Source organism: Vanellus vanellus (assembly GCF_965231255.1).
Source record: "Vanellus vanellus genome assembly, chromosome: 20".
NCBI classification, from domain to species: domain Eukaryota; kingdom Metazoa; phylum Chordata; class Aves; order Charadriiformes; family Charadriidae; genus Vanellus; species Vanellus vanellus.
This window is the reverse complement of record NC_138925.1, coordinates 7,254,410-7,274,848: the sequence shown is the minus strand read 5'-3', so window position 1 is coordinate 7,274,848 and position 20,439 is coordinate 7,254,410. Positions and strand designations below refer to the sequence as shown.

General features: G+C 50.3%; 1 protein-coding gene across 1 annotated transcript in view; it reads left to right on the top strand.

The window, feature by feature from the left end:
- Positions 1-3,754: 3,754 nt before the first annotated feature.
- The window catches only part of ACAP3 (ArfGAP with coiled-coil, ankyrin repeat and PH domains 3), a gene marked incomplete at its 5' end in the record, with an annotated part of 92,806 nt that continues 76,121 nt past the window's right edge, over positions 3,755-20,439 (top strand). Inside the window, one exon of the mRNA XM_082493356.1 lies at positions 3,755-3,801. Coding sequence (XP_082349482.1) covers positions 3,755-3,801 — 47 coding nt within the window. The remainder of the gene's footprint in view (positions 3,802-20,439) is intronic.

Sequence of the window (20,439 nt, the reverse complement as noted above, 5' to 3'; positions counted from 1 at the left end):
CCGCCGGCGGCCCGCCCAGTACCGCCCGTTTCCGCCGCCGCGCGGAGGTGGGCCCCGGCCGGCTGAGGCGGCGCGGCGGGTCCGCGGCGGCCGTGGCAGAGGGAGCTTCCGGGGCCGCGGGGGAGGCGAACGGCAGTCCGGGCCTAAGGCCGCCGGTTTGACCGGGAAGAGCAGCCTCCGGGGCTCCGCGCCTCCCCTCTGCCGTCGCTGTGACACCTCAGGCCGCTCTCGGAGGTCTTCCGTTTGGAGCGAGCGAGCAGAGGCGGCCCGGCCTGAGGGAACAGGCCCCGCTCCCGTCCTGTGTTTTATCGTCTCGGCCGCTCGTCGGCTCTGGAGCTTGGCTGCGGGCAGCCGTCCTGTGGCGAGTGGCTCTCCTTTGCCATGAGAAACCACCCGCGCTGCACTTCTTGTTTGGGGTTTTGCTTTTTTGGGTGTTTTGTTGTTTTTTTTTTTTTTTTTTTGGGGGGGGAGAGGGGGAGGATGTCAGTTTCTAATGGGAATTAATCCCTTGGGCTATTCCTAGCACAGTTCAGGGGGCTTCAGCTGTCCCCTGAGTCAGATAAGCACGTCAAAAAAATAAGACTTAAAAGTGCCAGAGCAGGAATGTAAGTCCCACAGGAAAAAAAAAAATGAATCAATAGTTAAGGGGGCTTAATAAGAAAGATGGGGGCAGACCTTTTAGCACGGCCTGTTGCAATAGGACAAGGGGTAATGGCTTTAAAAGAGGGTAGGTTTAGACTAGATTTAAGGAATTTTTTACGCTGAGGGTGGTGAGACACTGGCGCAGGTTGCCCAGAGGGGTGGTAGATGCCCCATCCCTGGAAGCATCCCATGTCAGGCCGGACGGGGCTCTGAGCAACCTGATCGAGTTAAAGATGTCCCTGTTTATGGCAGGGGGGTGGACTAGATGGCCTTTGAAGGTCCCTTCCAACCCAAACCATTCTATGGGGCCAAAAGGTTAGAGGACGAGGCCCAGGGCACAGGGCTTGCAGTGGCGAGTGGCCCTCCGCTCTCTCCGTTCCTGCCTTGGGGTTACTCGTGAGCTCGGGATTGTTGTCTGCCAGGATCCGATGTTCCCAACCTACAGCGAACCTACCCCGCATCAAACCGCTCCCGACTCTGCCAACAGCGGTGGCAAAGTCCCTGCAAAAAACCAGCACAGGCATTTCGGGCGAGCCTGTGTCCATCTATTCCCGCCTGCCTGTGAAAAGATGTGTGCGGGCTACCACTTGCCAAGGGTAAATAACAGCTACAGGGACAAAAATAGGCTAAGAGAGTGATTATGAAGGCTGCAGATGTTCTTCGTGACTATGTTCTGCATTTTAAAATCTTTATTCATCTTTGTAAAATACTGAACTGCAGTATCTGTCTGCAGAGTCGATAGCATAAAACCAGTAAAAACAATCGCCCAGCTTATTAGCAAAACAGGGAGAGCAACAGAAAAATCCCCGGCCCTCACATACAAATCTGAAATCTGTTTTGAATGGAAAAATCCAACCAGCTTTCAACACACACAATGGCATCCAGACTCTATTATAATGAAACTGATGAATCTCAGCTTTAAAGAGGATGGTAATTGCTAATCCCTCAGCTTGTGCATACACACGCAGACAGAAAAATCCACACACTTTCATCTATGCTGGAAGAACCAAAGAAAATAAAAATTCTATTGATTTGACCTTTGCGAAACCACATAAAACAGAGGCCACAAGAGGTCACCTTGCCCCTTCTCCTGGACCGAGGTGATCAACGGGGCCAATTTCTTTTCCTGCGCTCCTCAGAACCTCCCTGCATCTGATAATTGTGTTAAATAAGTCAGATTTCTGTTCATACAAAGACACTCTTGACTGTGGCTGACAACTCAAGCAGGTCTGGGAACTGAGATGGAAACGAGAGCCTGGCCTAGGGGTGAATCCGAGCTGTAGTTTGTGTAGGGAAAAGGCACCAAACATCTTATTTCATCTCATTTCATCACGGTTCTGTCCATGGCCAAGGTAAGGCCTCATCGTGACATTTTGTTGTGGATTCAGATGCCCCGGCCCTAGTGTTTGCCTGACTCTTGGGTTTAGTTCAGGTCTACCTTACACAGGGTGCATTTTCTTAAAATGTTAAGATTTACACTTCAGGCCTTTTTCTTGGTCTTAAATTATACAAAACTCACAGTGAATGATGCAGTTTATACTGTTCTTCTGTCTGTGGTGCTTGATGGGTGGAGGGTCAGAACTAAACCCACTGTAATTAGCCTCATTTACCCATGCCACATTACATTGCTACATCCTGCAGCAAACGTGATCTGTTCAGCCGGACCCGCAGCCCCAGATGTCTTCCTTCCTTGGGTGATTACGTTGGCTTCAGAGGAGTTACTGCAGATTTACTGCATGGCTGATGGCAGCAGCAAATCCACTGTGTACAGAAAATTAAAAACTAGATTAAGTAGTAACAGGATTGATGCCAATCCTTTTGACACTGCCGGTATAGAACCACACTGTGCATCCTGGACAGTTTGAGTTTTTTTTCTACAGTGCACACAACCTGGGGGCAATTCTATGTGCAAATGACTGGCTGCACCTCCAGCTAATCTCTCCACTGCACAATTATAGAATCATAGAATGGTTTGGGTTGGAAGGAACCTTAAAGAACGTCTCGTCCCACCCCCCTGCCCTGGGCAGGGACACCTCCCACCAGCCCAGGCTGCTCAAAGCCCCGTCCAACCTGGCCTTGAAAACCTCCAGGCATGGGGCAGCCACAGCTTCTCTGGGCAACCTGCGCCAGTGTCTCACCACCCTCAGAGTGAAGAATTTCTTCTTAATATCTAAACTAAATCTAACCTCTTTCTGCTTAACACCATTCCCCCTCGTCCTATTGCTCCCCTCCCTGATCCAGAGTCCCTCCCCAGCTCTCCTGTAGCCCCTTTAGGCACTGGAAGGGGCTCTCAGGTCTCCCCAAAGCCTTCTCTTCTCCAGGCTGAACCTCCCCACCTCTCCCAGCCCGTCCTCCCAGCAGAGGGGCTCCAGCCCTCCCAGCATCTCCGTGGCCCTCCTCTGGCCCCGCTTCAACAGGTCCATGTCCTTCTGATGTTGGTGGCCCCAGAACTGGAGGCAGCACTGCATGAGGGTCTCCCCAGAGTGGAGGGACAGAATCCCCTCCCATGGGAGCTGGTGTACAAGGCGGTGGCCACTGTCACAGAAACTGGGTGGCCCAGAGCAACCTGGGCTGGTGGGAGGTGTCCCTGCCCGTGGCAGGGGGGGTGGAACTGGATGATCTTTAAGGTCCCTTCCAACCTAAACCACTCTATGATGCCATGAGTGTCTCCTGAGAACCCCTCCCCACCTAAAAACCCGAGAGGGGAAGGGAACGGCGTTTCTCACCCTTACCGGGGAGGCCCCGGCGGCCTGCCAAGGCGCGGACCCCGGGGCGACGCGCAGAGAGCAAACCCGCCGGGGCCCACGGCCTCCCCCCGCCGCCCTCCTCCCCTGACCCGCGGGCGACGGCCCCCGCGCTGGGCCCGGGCCAGCTCGGCCCTCGGCGCCGCGGGGAGCGGCGGGCGGCGACCGGCGGGGAGCGGCGGGCGGAGAGCGGCGGGCGGCGGCGGGCGCGTGTGCGGCGGGCGCGGGGCGGGGGGGTGGGGGGGTGGGGTGGGGGGGGAGGCGGTCGCTCGCTCGCTCGCTTGTTCGTTCGTTCGCCCGCGCGTCCTTGGCTGCCGGCGGGCGATGCGCTTCCTCCGTTGAACGCTCCGCGGGGCCGAACCGGCAGGATGACGGTGGAGTTCGAAGAGTGCATCAAGGATTCGCCCCGGTTCCGGTAAGCGGAGCGACCGGCAGGGTAAACCCCCACCCCCCCTGCGGCGGAGCAGCGGGGCCCCACAGCGCTCCGCTAATCGCTTTAGGCGGCGGGGGGCCGCGGTAAGCCGGGGAGGGGGGGGGGACGACACACCGCGAGGGGGGCTCTGCCGGCCCCGCGCCCCGCCGGGCCGCGCCCGGGGCGGCGGTGGGAAGGGGGGAACCGGCGCAGGGGACCCCCGGGCCCGCCCGGGGCTGCCGGCCCAGAGCGCCCCGCCCGGGGCCGGGCACGCCGCCGGCCTGCAGGGGTTGCCCTCTGGGGGCAACCTACCCCTCACGGCCTCGTTGCCCCCCTCTCCCCCTCCCCATCCCCCGGGTTCGGACGTTTTGCGGATGAAAAATCCCTAATTGTAGCGCCCGGTAGAGCAGACAGCACCGGATCCCGTTGGGAATGGGGTAAACTGGTATCACCCTCCGGGCACCCGCTGGACAGTGGCGATTTAAACCGCCCGACGAGGCAGTGCGAAGAAATACAGTCATTTTCCATGCGGTCACATTCCCATCTTTCGGAGGGTGGATTTTTTATTTTTTTTTTTTTTAGCGGTCTTGAAGGAATCCGGGTTATGACAACACAAAGACTCCGTCTTGGCTGTGCTGCGTTTAAATCAGGCCGTTTCAGAAATGCCCAGGGCTGGAGAGGAGCCTCCGCGCTCTGGCTACGGATGCTCCATTGTGCCAGGAGCATCCCGGCTTGGTGTCCGGGTGGGATAGGTAGGATGTGCTGCTGCTGGAAAGGGAATCTCGGAGCCTCCATAGCTAACAACCTCCTGCTGCTTTCAGTGCCGTGCCTGGATGGGGATGGAGGGAAGGACAGACAATAGCCGGCAGAAGCAAGTTGGTCGGCTGTGCGTACAGGGGAAAGAGTTGTCAAGGGGGTCTCTCCTTCCCTGCAGACGTTTCTTGTTGCTCCTCCTCAAAACCTGGCGGTTTATTAAATAGAACTCCCTGTGCTTTCCTTTAAGCGCGTTCCCCAAAATGCAAGATTCATATGAAAAGGGCTGTTGCTGTGGCTGCTCTGACCAGTTCTCATTTTGTGTCTCTGTGTGTGTGGTTGTGCACGGCTGCAGGTAACACAAATACCGTCTTGCAGCACAAGTGCATCTTCTTCATCCCTGCATCTAGGAATATGTAGGGCTGCAGAAAGGGTCCTCCTCCACACGTTTTAATTTTAGTTACGTGGTAAAATCCTGCGGTTTCTTGTTCCAAAGCTGGTTCTGAAAGTGCAATGGGCAGTGTCATGTGAGATGAGAGGCTGGTCTGATTTGTGTGCCTGGTTGGCGTTGGAATCACGGGAGTTTTTCGTCAGGAAAAAGTTGGATGCATGGACAGATTTGCAGAAGGTGTGAAGCTCCTTCTTTAAACCTCTGCTCGCTCAGAATTTATCCGCCCCGCCTTTTTTCTTTTTTGACTGTCATTTTATCCTATTGTGCTGCAGAGCATGTGAACTGTTCGGTGGCATCCTTCCAGCACAGTGACTTCACTGTCCAGATGTCTCCTTCCACATGGCAGTGACCCTTTTCCTGGTGACGTCAAGATTGATTGATACGTTTATTTATTTATTTTGCCTTTGGTGTGTGTGGGCTTTGGGCCAAGTTTCTTAGTATGCAGGCAACATCATTCTGCTCTGTCTGCTCCATCCATAAAAACAAAACAGCCCTCAGAGCACTGTGTTGGACCTTTATCAAAAGCCAGTTATTTAAGCGTGGAATTATGAACTATTTCCCAAATGGCCAGACACAGTCTGCCTGTTACAAGGAGAACTAGAGATTAGATTCGAGAAATAAACCTGCATATTTCAGGAGGGCTGAAATATATGTAGCAGGGGAGTATGTGAACCACAAACACCTCAAACAGTGAGAAAATACTGACATTTGCACGCCTGTGACAAAAGAAAAAAAAAGAGAACAAAATAGAATTTAGACTTTCTCAAAGGTATTTTAGCCTCCTTGTATACTTTTCTTCCTCCCAATTCTTTAATTAGTTCTTCTGTTACAATTATTTGTTTGTAATACAAGAGAATCCTTAGATGCCTGTAAGGGACAGGACTTCTTCCATAGCGCATGGCAGAGATGCTTACTAACATAACCGTAAAATTTTACAACTATTAAAAAATACCATACAAGCTAAACTATGTACGAAAATACAGATGAAAATAGGGTGAGAGGAGGTGGCATATAATCCACTTCCTCAACAGAGACTGAGGCAGCAATAGGTAAAGTCCCTTGCCATGGGAAACATCTGTGGAAGAGGCAAAATTTTCATGCGGATTTCCCATTCCAGTCCCTTAGCTGGGAATCACCCTCCCTTTCCTGCTGGCACCCAGCGCTGCACAGAGCCCCATTGCACTTCCCAGCGAAGGGCTGGGCCGTGTTTTACAATTGGCTTATTCCCCTCAACAGTGAGCCTTCGAGATAATCAAGTTGTTTTCTGTTTGTTATACACAGGGGGGGAAAAAACACTCCAAAAAAATATTGCAGAGGCACAAACACTGTATTAAGCATCCTATAATAAGGCTACCAAACTAGTCTACTTTAGCAATCAAATCCAATTACGTGTCAAAGCACTCCAAATCAATACTCAATATACGGCCAATCCATCGTCGCTTCCTATTTTATAGGGACCAGTTGCTACAAAGAAAACTTTAAAAAAAAAAAATTGTTACTTAAATATATATAGATCTTTAGATTGGTAGATAAGCCTTATTTCTGTACGGCATCTTGTAGAGACATGTATATTCAATTCCAGTAAACAAATATAAGTACCTTGAAAGACCAGTTCTAGCACGTTTGAATGTAACCCCAATAGATGTGGCTTTCGTCTCCCGGCCACGCAGAGCCCTCTGTGCAACTAGCAGGAGTCTGGGAAATCTAGGAACGTGTTTCTGGCTTGTTCCACTCGGTCATGGAAGCCAGTGGTCCGGAGCGATGCAAAGAAGAACCCGTTTCTGCCCTTACCCGTGCGGATCTGTTAAGCAACAGCGCTAGATGAGTAAATTCGGCTCATTCTTGCAACAATGGAAGTCCTTGGGCGTACTGCCAGCTCCCAAGGCTTCCCCCCCTACCTTTATTCCCTCCTCGCTCAGGGAAGGCTCGCGTGGTACGAAGGGATGGGTAGGGACATCGTGACTCCTTCTGGGTGTAAACGCGCTCTAGGAACAATCAGGAGGACAAGGGAAGAGTGGGAACAAATTGCAGAGGTTGGACCTGGCTGCAGCACTCTGTGGGTCACAGAAAACCCCAAATGCGTCTGTGGTAATTCCCACAAGGGAGGGAAATAAGCGGTTATTTCCTTAACTAACATTGCTATTGTAGTTGTTGTTGCTATTAACGAACCTCATTAATCATCCTTGTTGTGAGGTCGGGGTTACCCACCGCAGAGTGGGCTGCGTGTCGGTGGGGTGAGCCAGGAGGTGCCGCGCTCCGAGTGTCGCACGGTGACTCAGACGCTGGAATCTTCTCACGAGGAGCCCTTGCAGCCACCGTGACCTGAGGGGACAGACAGCTGACAGCATCCCTCCATAGCCATCCGAGCCCCAGGCCACCGAGGGACCTCAGCAGGGAAGGCAGACCTGCAATTGCGGCGTAGGCTACACAAGAGCGTGTACGTGCTCCGGTCTGAGGGGTGTCATCTTCGCCTACCTGCCCCATGCCTTGCAGCCTCTTGGCGGGCCGTGCCGCAGTCCTTCAGACGCTCGCAGGACTCCCCGGAGCGGTACCGTCATCAGGCAGTGACCCAGGGACACGGGCAGAGATGTTTGTTCTAGCAGCGTGCAGCACTCTCTGCACGTTATTGCGGCTCTCATTAGGCAGAGGAAAACGCGGGCATGTAATTCTAGCTCCCTGAAAGATGCAAGAAAGAAAAATAAATTGTCATTTGCCAGAGGAAAAGAGTGCAAAACCAAGTACCTTTGGAAAATATTTTCTAGCTCTTACTAGGGTGTTTCAAACAGAACAGGAAGAATTAAAACCCTTAGTCAAACTGATCTTGCCAAGTCTGATTAGACAAGTTTGAAGCTAGCAAAACCAGTTCTGATGCAGCCACGCTGTGCGAATGTGTGTCAGTGAAGGCCTCTGCAGAAAAAAAAAAAACCTTCAGTGGCTTTCGTGTGATTTGTGTCAGACACTGCGCACCGTTGACATGCAGTCTGAGGTGAGCCAAATTTATTAGCTTCAGTTACTTTATAGCAAATTTAAATTACACCCAGAACGGCCAGAGAAAGAATCTTGGGCTGTTTAACTAGATCGGTTGAACCAAAAGAGCACATGCATTGATTTGAAATTGGTTTTTGTTACACAAGGCTTCTTATGTAAGCGAGATTCCCGCTACCGATTGCAGTTGCATGAAGATACGCCTACACAGAGAGCTTCTTTTTGAATCAGAGACTAATGAGTACAATTGCCATGACTTGCTGGCTTAGTTGCACGAGAGAGAAGGTATTATCCCAAAAGCAGCACGATATTATCTATATCAATCATAATACCTGTCTTTATCTATTTATTCTATTTCTTATCTCTTTATCATTGCACTTCTAAAGGCAAAGCGTCTGAAGTATGTAAAGGGAGAAGTCAAAGCAAAGATGTCAGCATATAGTTACTTCCTCTGACAGTACCAGCCGTGAGATGCTCTCCCAGTGGCAGCAGTCCATCCTGTCCATCCAGCCCCTAAATATCTATACATCAGCGTGGTGCTTTCTGAACACAGGGAGGCTTCGCGTCCTCTCCTGGCTTCCAGCCTCCCTTTTTCAGCACCCCTTTGAAGCGACCCCAAGTCGGTAATACAGAACCAAATCTGGCCTTTACCGGGGTTGTACCGGGGCATGGGCTATGGTGGAGTCCATCCCTCATCTAGTAGGTTGGCTTCTCCCCCTACACGTGTGCTTGTGGCAGTTTGCACCTGATGTGCCGTACCGAGACTGTAGTTGTGACAGCTCCACCCCAAGGGGCCTCCTTTGCCATCGAGGATGCGTTCATCACATTTCAGCTGTTCTTGCATCAGATGAATCACATTCACAGCAGATCACGGCAGGACCCTCGCGTGGCACAGGTTTTTTTTCCTCCATAGGTGGTGTCACAGAAGTGTATGGAGCAGATGTCCCTTAATCTGAGGTTCCCTGTCTTCAGAACTGCCATGCGGATCCTGAAGTACTTAGGAAAAAACTGCACTCCTTCATCCTGCATTACTGCGGGCAGATGTGAAGGTATTTATTCAGTGTTTAGTCGGGGAAAATCCCCTGGTATGAGAGAACTGCCTGGGTGACAGCTGACTTGAGATCTCTGACTTGGCTTCATAAATGGTATTTTAGCCAGGTTTTTGGCAAGCAGTTGTCTTTGTAACTTTGAATGGTGACCTGCGTAAGCAGGGTATCCCGAAGGGCCAGGGTTCTGGAGCTAAAACCCCACTGATCCATCCCAACTCTCCACATCAGAAAAGGATTTTTTAATTCCTTATTTTTTTCCCCAAGATAAAACTGCCCAGACTTAGGAGCGGTGAGTTTGCAGTGGATGATATTGATGATATTAAACTCTGAAATACAATCTCTCAGGCTGCTCATGGGAGCTATAGCTCATAAGTTTCGTGGTGTAGTACACAAACAAGGGAAATTTTGATATTTCATAATTTGATGATTGACTTTGTTACCGGAATAACGCTCTTGTAACACACCTCACTTTGTAATAATATGTACCCTGTGAGAACATCTGCAAACTTCGAAGTGTTTCTAGTTGTCTAACAGATCAGTTTCTGAGTTGGAAGTTGGCTGCTTTCGTTTTCAGTAGCTGTTCCCCTCTGTTGTCTTTCTGCTGGCTGGGATGTGTGTGGCTACAGAGATGAAAATCATCTCTTGTCGGAGGTAGTCTTCTAACATAGAATCATAGAATGGTTTGGGTTGGAAGGGACCTTGAAGATCATCCAGTTCCACCCCCCCGCCCTGGGCAGGGACACCTCCCCCCAGCCCAGGTTGCTCCCAGCCCCGTCCAACCCGGCCTTGAGCACCTCCAGGGATGGGGCAGCCACAGCTTCTCGGGGCAACCTGCGCCAGGGGCTCACCACCCTCAGAGTGAGAAATTTCTTCCTAATATTTAATCTAAATCTCCCCTCTTCCAGTTTGAAGCCATTCCCCCTCATCCTACCACTACACACCCTTGTAAAAAGTCCCTCCTCAGCTCTCCTGTAGACCCCCTTTAGGTACTGGAAGGACGTGGTTCTCTCTCCACGGCTCTCCTGCTTGCCATAAGTGTAAGGAGAAGGCTCTTCAACCTGAATCTTTTTGCAGGGGAAGTTTTGCGAAGTGTAAAATTCTGGCTGTCTGGCTGGAAAGGGTGAAATTCTGGTTAAGGGTTGAGTCTGGACTGTTTGTCCTCAAAGCCTTCCACAAGGATCTATAGGCCTTGTCCTGTTAGGATGGCCAAACGCCACTGAGAAAGCCAAGATCAGGGTTTTGCTGGTTGCTAGTTGTTTAGCTGTAATAAAGAATGTAAGAGGGTTGGAAGTTAGATGGCAAAAACAAAAGAGCAATAACCCTGTGGTGGAAGAGGGTAATTAGACCCGGAGGTAGTGTGGCTGAGAGATGCTGATGTTTGCTTATCTGTGCTATTGAAGTGATCTGTGCGAGAGTCATCCATTCCTCCTCGGAGAGTGCCACATGTCTCCATAATTGTGTTTGCTGGTTGTCTTGGCACCATGCGGTGTCTCTGGACTCCAACCCCAGTCCTCGAAGGACAGCAGCATGGCCAAGTGAGCACGTAGAATAAGAGTTCAATGAAACATCATTTGGCGTAGCCTCATTCACACGGGCCCTAGGCAGGCTCCCGTTGGAATGTGTGTTACTGCAACGCCAGCGAGCTTTGCGTTCTAGGGATAAGGCAGAGCCCGTTGTCACTCACGCTGCTGGAGCTCAGGCAGCTGGAAAGGTGCCACCCAGCCAGTTCCGTGGAGGTGATGGGAAACAGCGGTGTCGAGCCTTCATCTGAAGGGAACGCAGGCTCTCTGCTAGCTGGAGTGGAGAAGGGGGAGTCTGGGGGCCGAGGGCTACCCTTGCTGTGGCACGCAGCGATGGCGCGACTCAGGAAAGTCCCTTTTGTTCATTTCAACAGCCCCTCTCTGCCCCCTTCCTTAGCTTGGGGAGAAGGACAGGAGGGAAGGGTCGCACTGTGTATCTGGGTCAAAAGCCTGTGAAATAATTAATGTTTGTGATGACAAAGCACCTTCAGTAACGTGATGCCATCAGCACTGATTGATTAATCGTTCGTTTCTGGTGATTCCTTTAGGTAGGGAAGTACGGCGTTCGGGCAGCGGGCTCCGAGGGGAGCGGCACTAGAAAGGAGAGCGATGTACCGCTGCCGCACGCACTGGGGACCTCTCCCAGCCTGCGTGGGAGAAGCCATCCGTTCGTCATCCTTCCCTTCTGCCTCCCAGAGCCAGGAAGGCAGTGCAGACTCCTGGAGTCAGGCTGGGGTGGGTTTTTTTTTGGGCTGGGGGGATCTCAGTGGCATCCCCAAGGCTGCTCTCCAGTCTGGTCAGGGAGAAGGACGCAACAGCACGGTGGAGAATCCTTTGCCCGGAGGAGCTTGGACTGCGTGTCTGGCAGCGTTCCCCGGCTGCTCTCCCCCGCGGCAGCCAGCCCGAGACGGGAGCTGCTTGCGTGTTATCAGTGTTCTCAGTGTCATAGCCGCTATTCATCGGGGTGCTCTTGCAAAGTTTTGCACTGTCAGGAGGGCAGTTCAGCGGTGACCCGTAATCGCTGGATAAGGAGTAAAGCGCTGTCTCACCTGCTGCTGCGCAGATCAGGGCGCTGGCAATGCCGCTACAGCTCCTGAGCTGGTTAAATCCACACTGGGGGATCTTGCAAGTCCCTTTCCCTGGGTAAACAGTGTTTTCTGATCTGTAGGGCACGTATTCTGGGGTTAATAACGCAGGTACGGTGAGTTGAGAGATGCTATTGGAGTCACATAGTGGGTATAAGGAGGCTGAAGACTTTCAGTTTGGTATTAGGGCTTAACAGGGTAACAGATGAACTCGGGATGGAAAGTGTGTGCGCTGGATTGTTTGGGGTGAGGAACAGCACGAAGGCTGAGACCTGTAATCAAAGCTATAAGAGCGACGCTACAAGAGCGACTTTGGGTCTGGGGGCGGCTGTCCCCAGGCTGTCCCCATGCTGTCTCACGTGCTCGTCAGGGCAAACGCGCATGCGTAGCCCCTGCTCAGGTACACGGGGCTGGTGACAGCCAGTTTCCCCGCCACCGAGCGATTTCCTGGGGCCATTGCAAAACAAATTTATGTTCATTCTTGTACCTAAAAGCTGCCTGAAACTGCCAACCCCATAAAGCCTCCGCTCTAAGCATCCTGAACAGCTCTGTTCTCAAGGGGCAGTGGAAGAGCAGGGATGGGAGGGAAGATTGAAAATCAAGCCCAAGAGCTGCGGAATCCCGAGCTTTTCTGAAATGGTGATGGCCCCTTTAAAACTGGCTTTCATAACACTATGAAATTTCAGCCACAGCATTAATTTTTTGCAGCAGGAAGGCCGGGGGAACCATGAGTTTCTCTGGCTTCCTAAGCACCAGCTTTGCTTAAAAACCCAGTCTACTGCTAACTTTGCAAGTCTGGATATCTGGGATAAAGAAAAGAGCTCTAAAAACAGACCCGCAATCCAAGTTTGGTTGAATTTTGGGGACAGGACAGAATGTTTCCCTGGAGCCAAGAGTGTTTGCTTGCTTGTTTGCGTGCAGTTCTCCTCTACGTCAGGGCTGCATTCTGATTTCAGATGTTACGCGCACAGGTTGTTAACTCTTCCCATAATTAATGTGGTTCCTGTCTAATGTAAAGCTTGCTTTAAAAATGGGACTGGAGGAAAAGAAGTTAAAAAAAAAAAAAAAAGAAAGTGGATTCAGCTCTGTGCTAACACGAGTCCATGCTAACTTTTCCTGTGGGGAAAGGAAGAGGAACCAAGAGCAGAATTTGTTCTCTTTTTGACTAGCAATTGCAGACTTGGAGGGAGAGGGGGAAGCAGGCATCACGGCCGGTATGGAAGGCTGTGATTTTTACCTGCCAGTAGCTTTCTAATTGCTTCTTTACCTTCTCTGAGACACTGCAGAGCCTGCTGCGTTAAGATCTTGGAATGGGCAAGAATAGCGATCTAGGCTGCAGAATTCCCGGCGTGGAGTGCGTTGGAGCGCTGGGGAGCTGCGTGCCGCAGTCCCGGGGCGCGGGGATGGAGCCCCAGGGAGATGCGTGGGTCTTTTCGGCTGCGTGGTGGCGAATCATGTCTCCGCTCCCCAGCACACAGCAGCTGGAATGTAAGCTGCCAGCCTTCCTCTGCGGTAGGATCCCATAGGATAGGGAGCAGAACTGGGATTCTGAACAATTATTCCTGTGGACTGCGAGGGGCAGGGGGGGGAGGCTGATTTCCTGCGACTCCGCTGCATCCACGCTTGGCTGCAGCCAGGCTGGCCCTCAGCCCAGGAGGAGCTGCCCACAGCTACAGTCACAACACCCACCGCGGCTGGCCACGTACCAGCAAGGGAAAAGCATCGTGCTTAATGTTCTGCCCATTGTTGCGCGAGCTGCCGGCGGAAAGGGAAGAGTGTTTCTACTTCTCCTGCGGCGGGTTAGAAAAGAGGACGGGGCACGCTGGAGACTCTGTTCCTCTAGAAGGCTTAGAGAAGAGTCTTTATGTGTTTCTTCCTGCTTGGTGCTGAGGAAACCGGCTTTGCCACTAGTCCCGTGCATACGAACAGAGCCTCGGCATGCGTGTATCTGCCCCGGCAAACCAGGGGAGGCAATGCCGACACAGGTCAACGCAGCAGTGAGTAACCCACACGTGTTGCTGCAGGAGCTGATTACTCCTCTGAGCCTCTGCTCCCGAAAGAAGAAAATGAGGCAAGCTCATTGCCCCTACACAAACCTCTTGGCAAAATTTTCACTCGGTGGGGTACACATTTTGGCTTACTGGAGAGCGTTTGTTTTAAAGCGGTGCATCTACAGACCTTTTTATTTTTGCATGTCACTGTCTCCCGAGGCCTCTCATTTTGTAAAGAAGGGAACTCAGTTCAGAGACTTCGACTTACAGGAAGGAAGAAAGGACCAGAAAAAATTAATGGAAATGTTGTATATGTTCTCGACAGCCCATACCAACCCACTGAATACAAGGTTAAGCAAATGCAGCGTGGTACGTGTGCAGCAGAGTGTGCCCACACACACGTTCCGTTCTTGTCTTGCTTCACCTTATCTGCAGGAGAAGTTTACTTTGCTTATATGCCAGGTCTCTTCTTGAAGGAGGCGGAGAACATTCTGTTGCTCTGATATAGTTAACCATCACTTAATTCGCTGTGGAATAACACACACACGCATATGTGGTCTCTGAAAGTAATGATTCTAGTACAGAACTTTTACTGGATATAGCGAGGGAATGGCTAAAAAGCAAAGCAGTATATTCATTACAGGGGATTAAAGGGATGATGTCAGAACTTATGGGTGGCACATCCCAGAGCGAAGTGCTCATTCATTCCTTAAATAAGCATAAAGTGGCACAGTCTAAACAGATTATATAATATCAGTGAGTGAGATAATCCGTTCTCTGCATACCCAGTCTGCTTAATCACACTACGGCAGGGCTTAATAATTTCCATGCTCTTTATTAAATGCTACTGCTGATAGAAACAGCATGTGTGAACACGTGTGTAAATGCATATGTGCACATGCGGGGTTTCCAAGGGTTGGATACATCTGCCGTATCTGTTGATACGGCAAGAGGATATTTTATGGGAATAAAATTTAGCTGTATGGCCTGCATGTACACGTGTTCAGGTGCACAGAGGTACAGACATATAGCTTGTAGCCCTTTCTCAGCATCTGAGCAGCTGTGCCAGTCTTTGTTTAACAGTACACAGAAGAGACTGACATGGTTTTTTTCTGCTACATCTCTGACCATTGGGCTGAAAATACAGTACACTATATGTGTAGTCTGCATATATAGCTACAGTAAAATATCTCCGTGGACATAGGGGGCAGCTAAGGGAGATTTATCTCTACTCCCACAACAAGGAAAAGTTAGGTTATGCAAGTATACACAATTGTGGCTTGCTTTAAGGCCGTTTGATGCCCGTGCACTTGAGAAGAATGCCAGCTCAAACATCAGCATGGTCCTGCTACGTTTGCCATATTGCAGCAATGCGGAAATCTCCATAACTCTTTTGAAGACCGTCTATTTAAGCATGTCGGTTGTTCCTGCTCCATTCTAGCTCTGTGAAACAATGCTGTTTCCCACAGCTCAGTTTCTTTTCAGAATATCACCCCTTTGTTCTCTGTGATAAACCCAGTTTTTGGCAGGAAGTGTGGATTTGTCCCCGTGCTGTGACCTCACTGCAGGATGTAGGAAACAGCCACTGTGATAGCACTGACATGGCAAGAGGCCCCTTCCCTTCCCTTCCCTTCCCTTCCCTTCCCTTCCCTTCCCTTCCCTTCCCTTCCCTTCCCTTCCCTTCCCTTCCCTTCCCTTCCCTTCCCTTCCCTTCCCTTCCCTTCCCTTCCCTTCCCTTCCCTTCCCTTCCCTTCCCTTCCCTTCCCTTCCCTTCCCTTCCCTTCCCTTCCCTTCCCTTCCCTTCCCTTCCCTTCCCTTCCCTTCCCTTCCCTTCCCTTCCCTTCCCTTCCCTTCCCTTCCCTTCCCTTCCCTTCCCTTCCCTTCCCTTCCCTTCCCTTCCCTTCCCTTCCCTTCCCTTCCCTACACTTCCCTACACTTCCCTACACTTCCCTACACTTCCCTTCCCTACACTTCCCTTCCCTACATTTCCCCACACACTTCCCGGCTTTTCTGGGGTGCACCATCTGGAGACTGGCACTTCAGATGGTGCTCTCAGATTGGCAGAGCAGAGCCGACCCGAAGGTTGGAGGAGGAGAAGGCAGCAAGCTGACGGCTGTAGAAAGACCGACTGCCTTAAGCGTTCAACGAGTGTAATAAAACCAGTTCTGCCAGGTTGAGTTCAGGAGTTTGGAGTAAGGCAAGCTCTTGATGTACCCCTGACTCATCTGAATCCGGAGATAATGCGTAAAACGATGGGACAATGCCCAACGAGTAGACAGGACTGAGACACTGGCAAACTGCAAGCTGATAGAAATGTTGATGGGATAGGAAAAGGCTTCTCTCCGAAGTCAAAATGCTGTAACATCTGTCCTCATGGACTTTAATCTTTGCTTGTGTTCACCACAACGATTCATAGTTTAGCACTGCGTACTTCTCTGTTACCTGCGGTTCTGAACTGTGTGGGTTGCGATGAGCTGTGTGAGATGCCAAGAAATCAAGAAGCGGTGGAGGTTTCTAGCTAAATTTTCGGTATGGAGGGTGAATATCTGTGAACCCTACAGAGCTGACCCCTGTTGTTCTGACCCTTGACTTTGTGCTTCAATTCTTTTTCTGCTGCTGAGACCCGGTTACTACAATGCCAACTTTGTTCGCCTTTGCCTGGGCCCCATCATTCAGTACAGAGGACGTATTAATTTTTACTCCGAGTAGCACTCACTGGTCCGTTTCCTGCCCAATGTTTCCCTCTACCCCCAACATTTTGGCGTTTTGTGCGAGCTTGGGAATTTCCTCCTGTACATGAGCGTAAGCATCCTGTCTCCAGAGCAGGGTGCAAGATGACATCGGGGTATGCAGCAGGACAGTAAGGGTCATCCTGCAAGGATGATTTACTAGCTCAGAGGGATGCGACGCTCCATCATATGGCTACAGAGAGGGGATAGATAAGCAGTCTGTAGCTGGTAAAAGTCCTGCTAGCTGCACTCAAAAGAACGTCCTTTTCTAAAGCTTGATGACCGAGACACTAATCCTCTACGTGAGCATTAATTCCCCGGCCCCAGCCACGTCGCAACAGTTCTGTTCCCTCCGGAGAGGTGTAAGAGGAAGTCAGAGCTAGCAAAATGGGACCATACCCAACCCTTGAGGGTCATAAATAAAAGCAAGGGATGAGTAGTGTCTAGGACACTTACTCATATTTCCCCCAGCAACCTTCCCTGCAGCACCAGCTGAAGTAGCACAGCCATCAGCTCGCATCCCTTAAGGAGAGGGTTGTGTTACTCACTGGTATCGGTACTCTACAGGAGAAAAAAAACAGTAGTTTTGTGGCACTGGGACACAGCAAAAAACATCTGGCACCTATGGGATGGTGCAAGCAACACCCAACTCTCCCAGGGCAAAGGAAGGGGCAAAGACCCTCCCTTATTGCCCCCGGGTCAGTCCGCGCTTTTGGCACTTCTGCTGCCAGAGAGGGCGAGACCTTCGCTGCGTTTGGCAGGACACGGCACAGGAAAAGCCTTTCAGCCAGGGACAAAGGGAGCACAGAGGTTGGGGAGCTCCAGTTCTGAGCCAAAGCCCAGGGGAGGGAGAGAAAAAAAAGCAACAAGGAGCATTTAGTGCTGAAAGAGATCCCTGCTGGGGGAGGGTGGATTGAGCTAAACTGTGGACTAGGGGAAGTCTCAACAAAGCCCGCTGGAGCTTGTCCAGCCCTGTTGGTAAACGGATGCCGCTGAGTTCACTCGGGGAGAAGACAGAACTGTTTGATACAAGTTTTTTGATAAATCCATTTTTCTTGTAAAAGAAGGCAAACAAATGTCATCTGAGGAGTCGCGTGGCCATGTGTTTCTTTCTTCAGCTCAGAAAAAAGTATTCCTGTATTCCACCAGCGCTGTGCAGTTTCCGTATTGCCACGGCAAAAGCTCAGTCCTTGCGACCCAGGGGGGGAAATGCTTTCTGATGAGCAGACAAGCAATCTCGGCTCTAAAGTCACTCAGCAAGCGGGATCGAAGTCGGTAGGAAATAAAAGGTATCACTCGTGGGAAAGTGCAAATGACCCACCCGATGAAGCCTTGAGGGTGGAGAATGTTTGGCCATTGTCATGCCTGTTTCTGGGCGTGTGTCTCACTGGAGTCCTCTTTGTGGAACTTGTCAGATGGATCAACGAGCTCGAGAAGGCCGAATAGGGCAAGTTACCTCTCTCTGGAGGAGACACAGCAAGCCCAGGTCAACAAAAAGCAAGAGCCAGAAATTTGGTTCAGGAGAAGTCATCTTCTGCCTGCACAGCGCAGTTGGACTGACGGGTGTGCTGTGGGGTCTGCTGCCTCACCTAGTTTGCTCACGATGAGTCTCTGCATGATATTTTCTTCTCCAGAACTCAAAGGCCTCTCTTGCGTCCTTCTTCTGAGTGACGTTCCAGGAACTGAAGTGCACAGTGTGGTGCTTAGAGAGGCCTGGAGAATACCGAACTGCGGGAGTGCGGTTGTCCATGCAGATTTCAGATGCGGAGAACTGTGTCTCTTCCTGGACTTTCCTCAAAGCGTAGTAGAGGTGTGGTGCTAAGATCTACCACACATTGAAGCAGAGAGGGTGAATCCTGCAGCTGTGTCATTCTTCTGCAAAACAGATAATTCGGAACAGAAAGGAAGGTAGACATCCATTCAGTTTGATAGCCAGAAAAATTACTAGCTATCAGCAGAAAGAGCGCTACGCTCTGATGAGCTAAAGATGGAAGTTGCAATGTGGTCGTTACCAGATGATCGTTGTCAGTTGCTCTGCCAATTCATCAGCATTAGTGCACATGGCTGGCCCGTGAAATGGTCCGCATGGAGAATCCATCACTTTGAGGTGCTCAGCTCAGCATTTTAGCCGAGAAATTACTTTCAGTGAACTGAAGGGGACAAGAACAACATAGAAAAAGAAATGGGTAGTCCTGACTGCTCTGGCAAGTGGAGAACCCTCTTGGCGCTTAGGATGGTGCCTTTTTAAAGTCAACTGCGTAGAGTCCCTGAGAAGTTGATGTTCCTTACTGTTTTTACGGTCGTTTGCACAGATATCTGCATAGTGCTGATCTGAAACCACCAAAAGCGCCGTGTAGAGAAGAGACGCTACCCTAGGGAAGCAGTCTACTTCGATACTATTTCTTGACCCGATCTACCTCACCAAGTCAGTTTTCTAATGGGATTTTCCCTTCCACACACACTGAACTAGCAGTATTGGAAGACTAACAGTACTGTGACAATATCGGGCTGCTTCCCATTTCTCTCAAGATTTGCGAAGCTGCTCGAGTACTGTGGGCAGAAGTAGGAAATAGTTTGCTGCAACTTCTGTCAGAATTTCCCCCCTAGGCGGTAACGAGCGGTGAAAAGTCAACTGCCTTCTGTACCGTGTTTCCTCTCTGCTCTGTGTACACGTTGCGATCTGCAGATCAGTCAGGGTTGGATGATGCAGATGCTCAAGTTGCTGTTGTCTCCTTGAACATTTGGCTGTGGAGAAGAGAAGGCTGGGGGAAACCTGTTATCATGAGATACATTACATAAGGAGTGCATTAAAAGAGCTAAGGAAGGATTTAATCTTTAAGCCATTAAATCCTAGAGCAATTGAGGTTGGAAGAGACCTCTGGAGGTCATCTAATCCAATGCCCTTCTCAAAGCAAGTCCAGCTAGATCAGGTTGCTTAGTGCCTTGATTCTACAGGAGCTCAGACTAGCTGTCAGAAAGAAGTGATGGAAAAAGTACTCCAGTGTATTGGAAAGTACTTGGTAAACTCAAATGCCTTAATATAGTCCAGTGGGCCTTTTAGTGATTTGAGCATACATGAGAAGCAATACTGGAGAAGGCCTGTACCTGTGTATATATAGCAGAGTGCATAAAAGCCATATCTGTCCTTGTATGTCTCTTGAAGAGAGGTGTCAGTTTTTGCTAAATATTAATGTACTGATTTAAAGTCAATGGAACACCATGCAACCAAAACATGAAGTCTTATTCATCTTGCTTCAGAACTGTCTAAACATACACCTCCAGCCTCTCAGTAGAAGGATAAGAGCCATAAACTGACATTTAACACGTTTCAGACAAAGACTTGGATATTTCTGTAGCTGTGCAAAACACGCGCAAAACGTTATGAACAGTATTGCCAAAGCTAGAGCTCAGCTGAGGCTGGGCACAGGTCTCTTCACCCGTGAGAAGACATACTGGAAATGGTTTTAGGGCTTGTATACCTACATTTACCCACCATGAAAAACACGAGAAAATAAAATGCCAAATACCAGGAAAACATCTGTATTCATGTATCAGTGAAAAACAGATTTGGGCGATCTGTTTTTCATGTCTCGATGTACTTTCCCTATTTGAATCGCTTATCTCCTTGGAGGTTCTTGCAGCATTCAAAAGCTTGCAGAGCCCACCTCTGGCTGCTCTGAAGAGCGGAACAGCAAGCTGATGTCACTTGCTGGCGGTGCGGGCTTGCTCTTAGCGAGCTAGTAATGCAAGGCCCATCTTGCAGGAGGGCAAACCAGCAATCTCTAACTGTACTGCCCATCGGGACTTCATAAGGAGTGAAGAGTTGAGTCTGCTGCCTACTTGTAGTTCTGTAGCAGGACAGGAGCTGAAGCTGATAGATTCGATGACAAGTTCAAGTGTTTGAGCAATCATTGGGCTCAAAAAGGGAAAAGAAATTTTTCAGCGGAGCCTTTGAAAAAAAACCAAGTGAGAATAGAACGACGAGGAGAGGGATGAGGGCCCTGCATCTCAGAATCATTTCAATGTCACTTATATCGTCAGAGCTTCTGCTGTTCTACAGAAGCTGCTGTAGAACAGT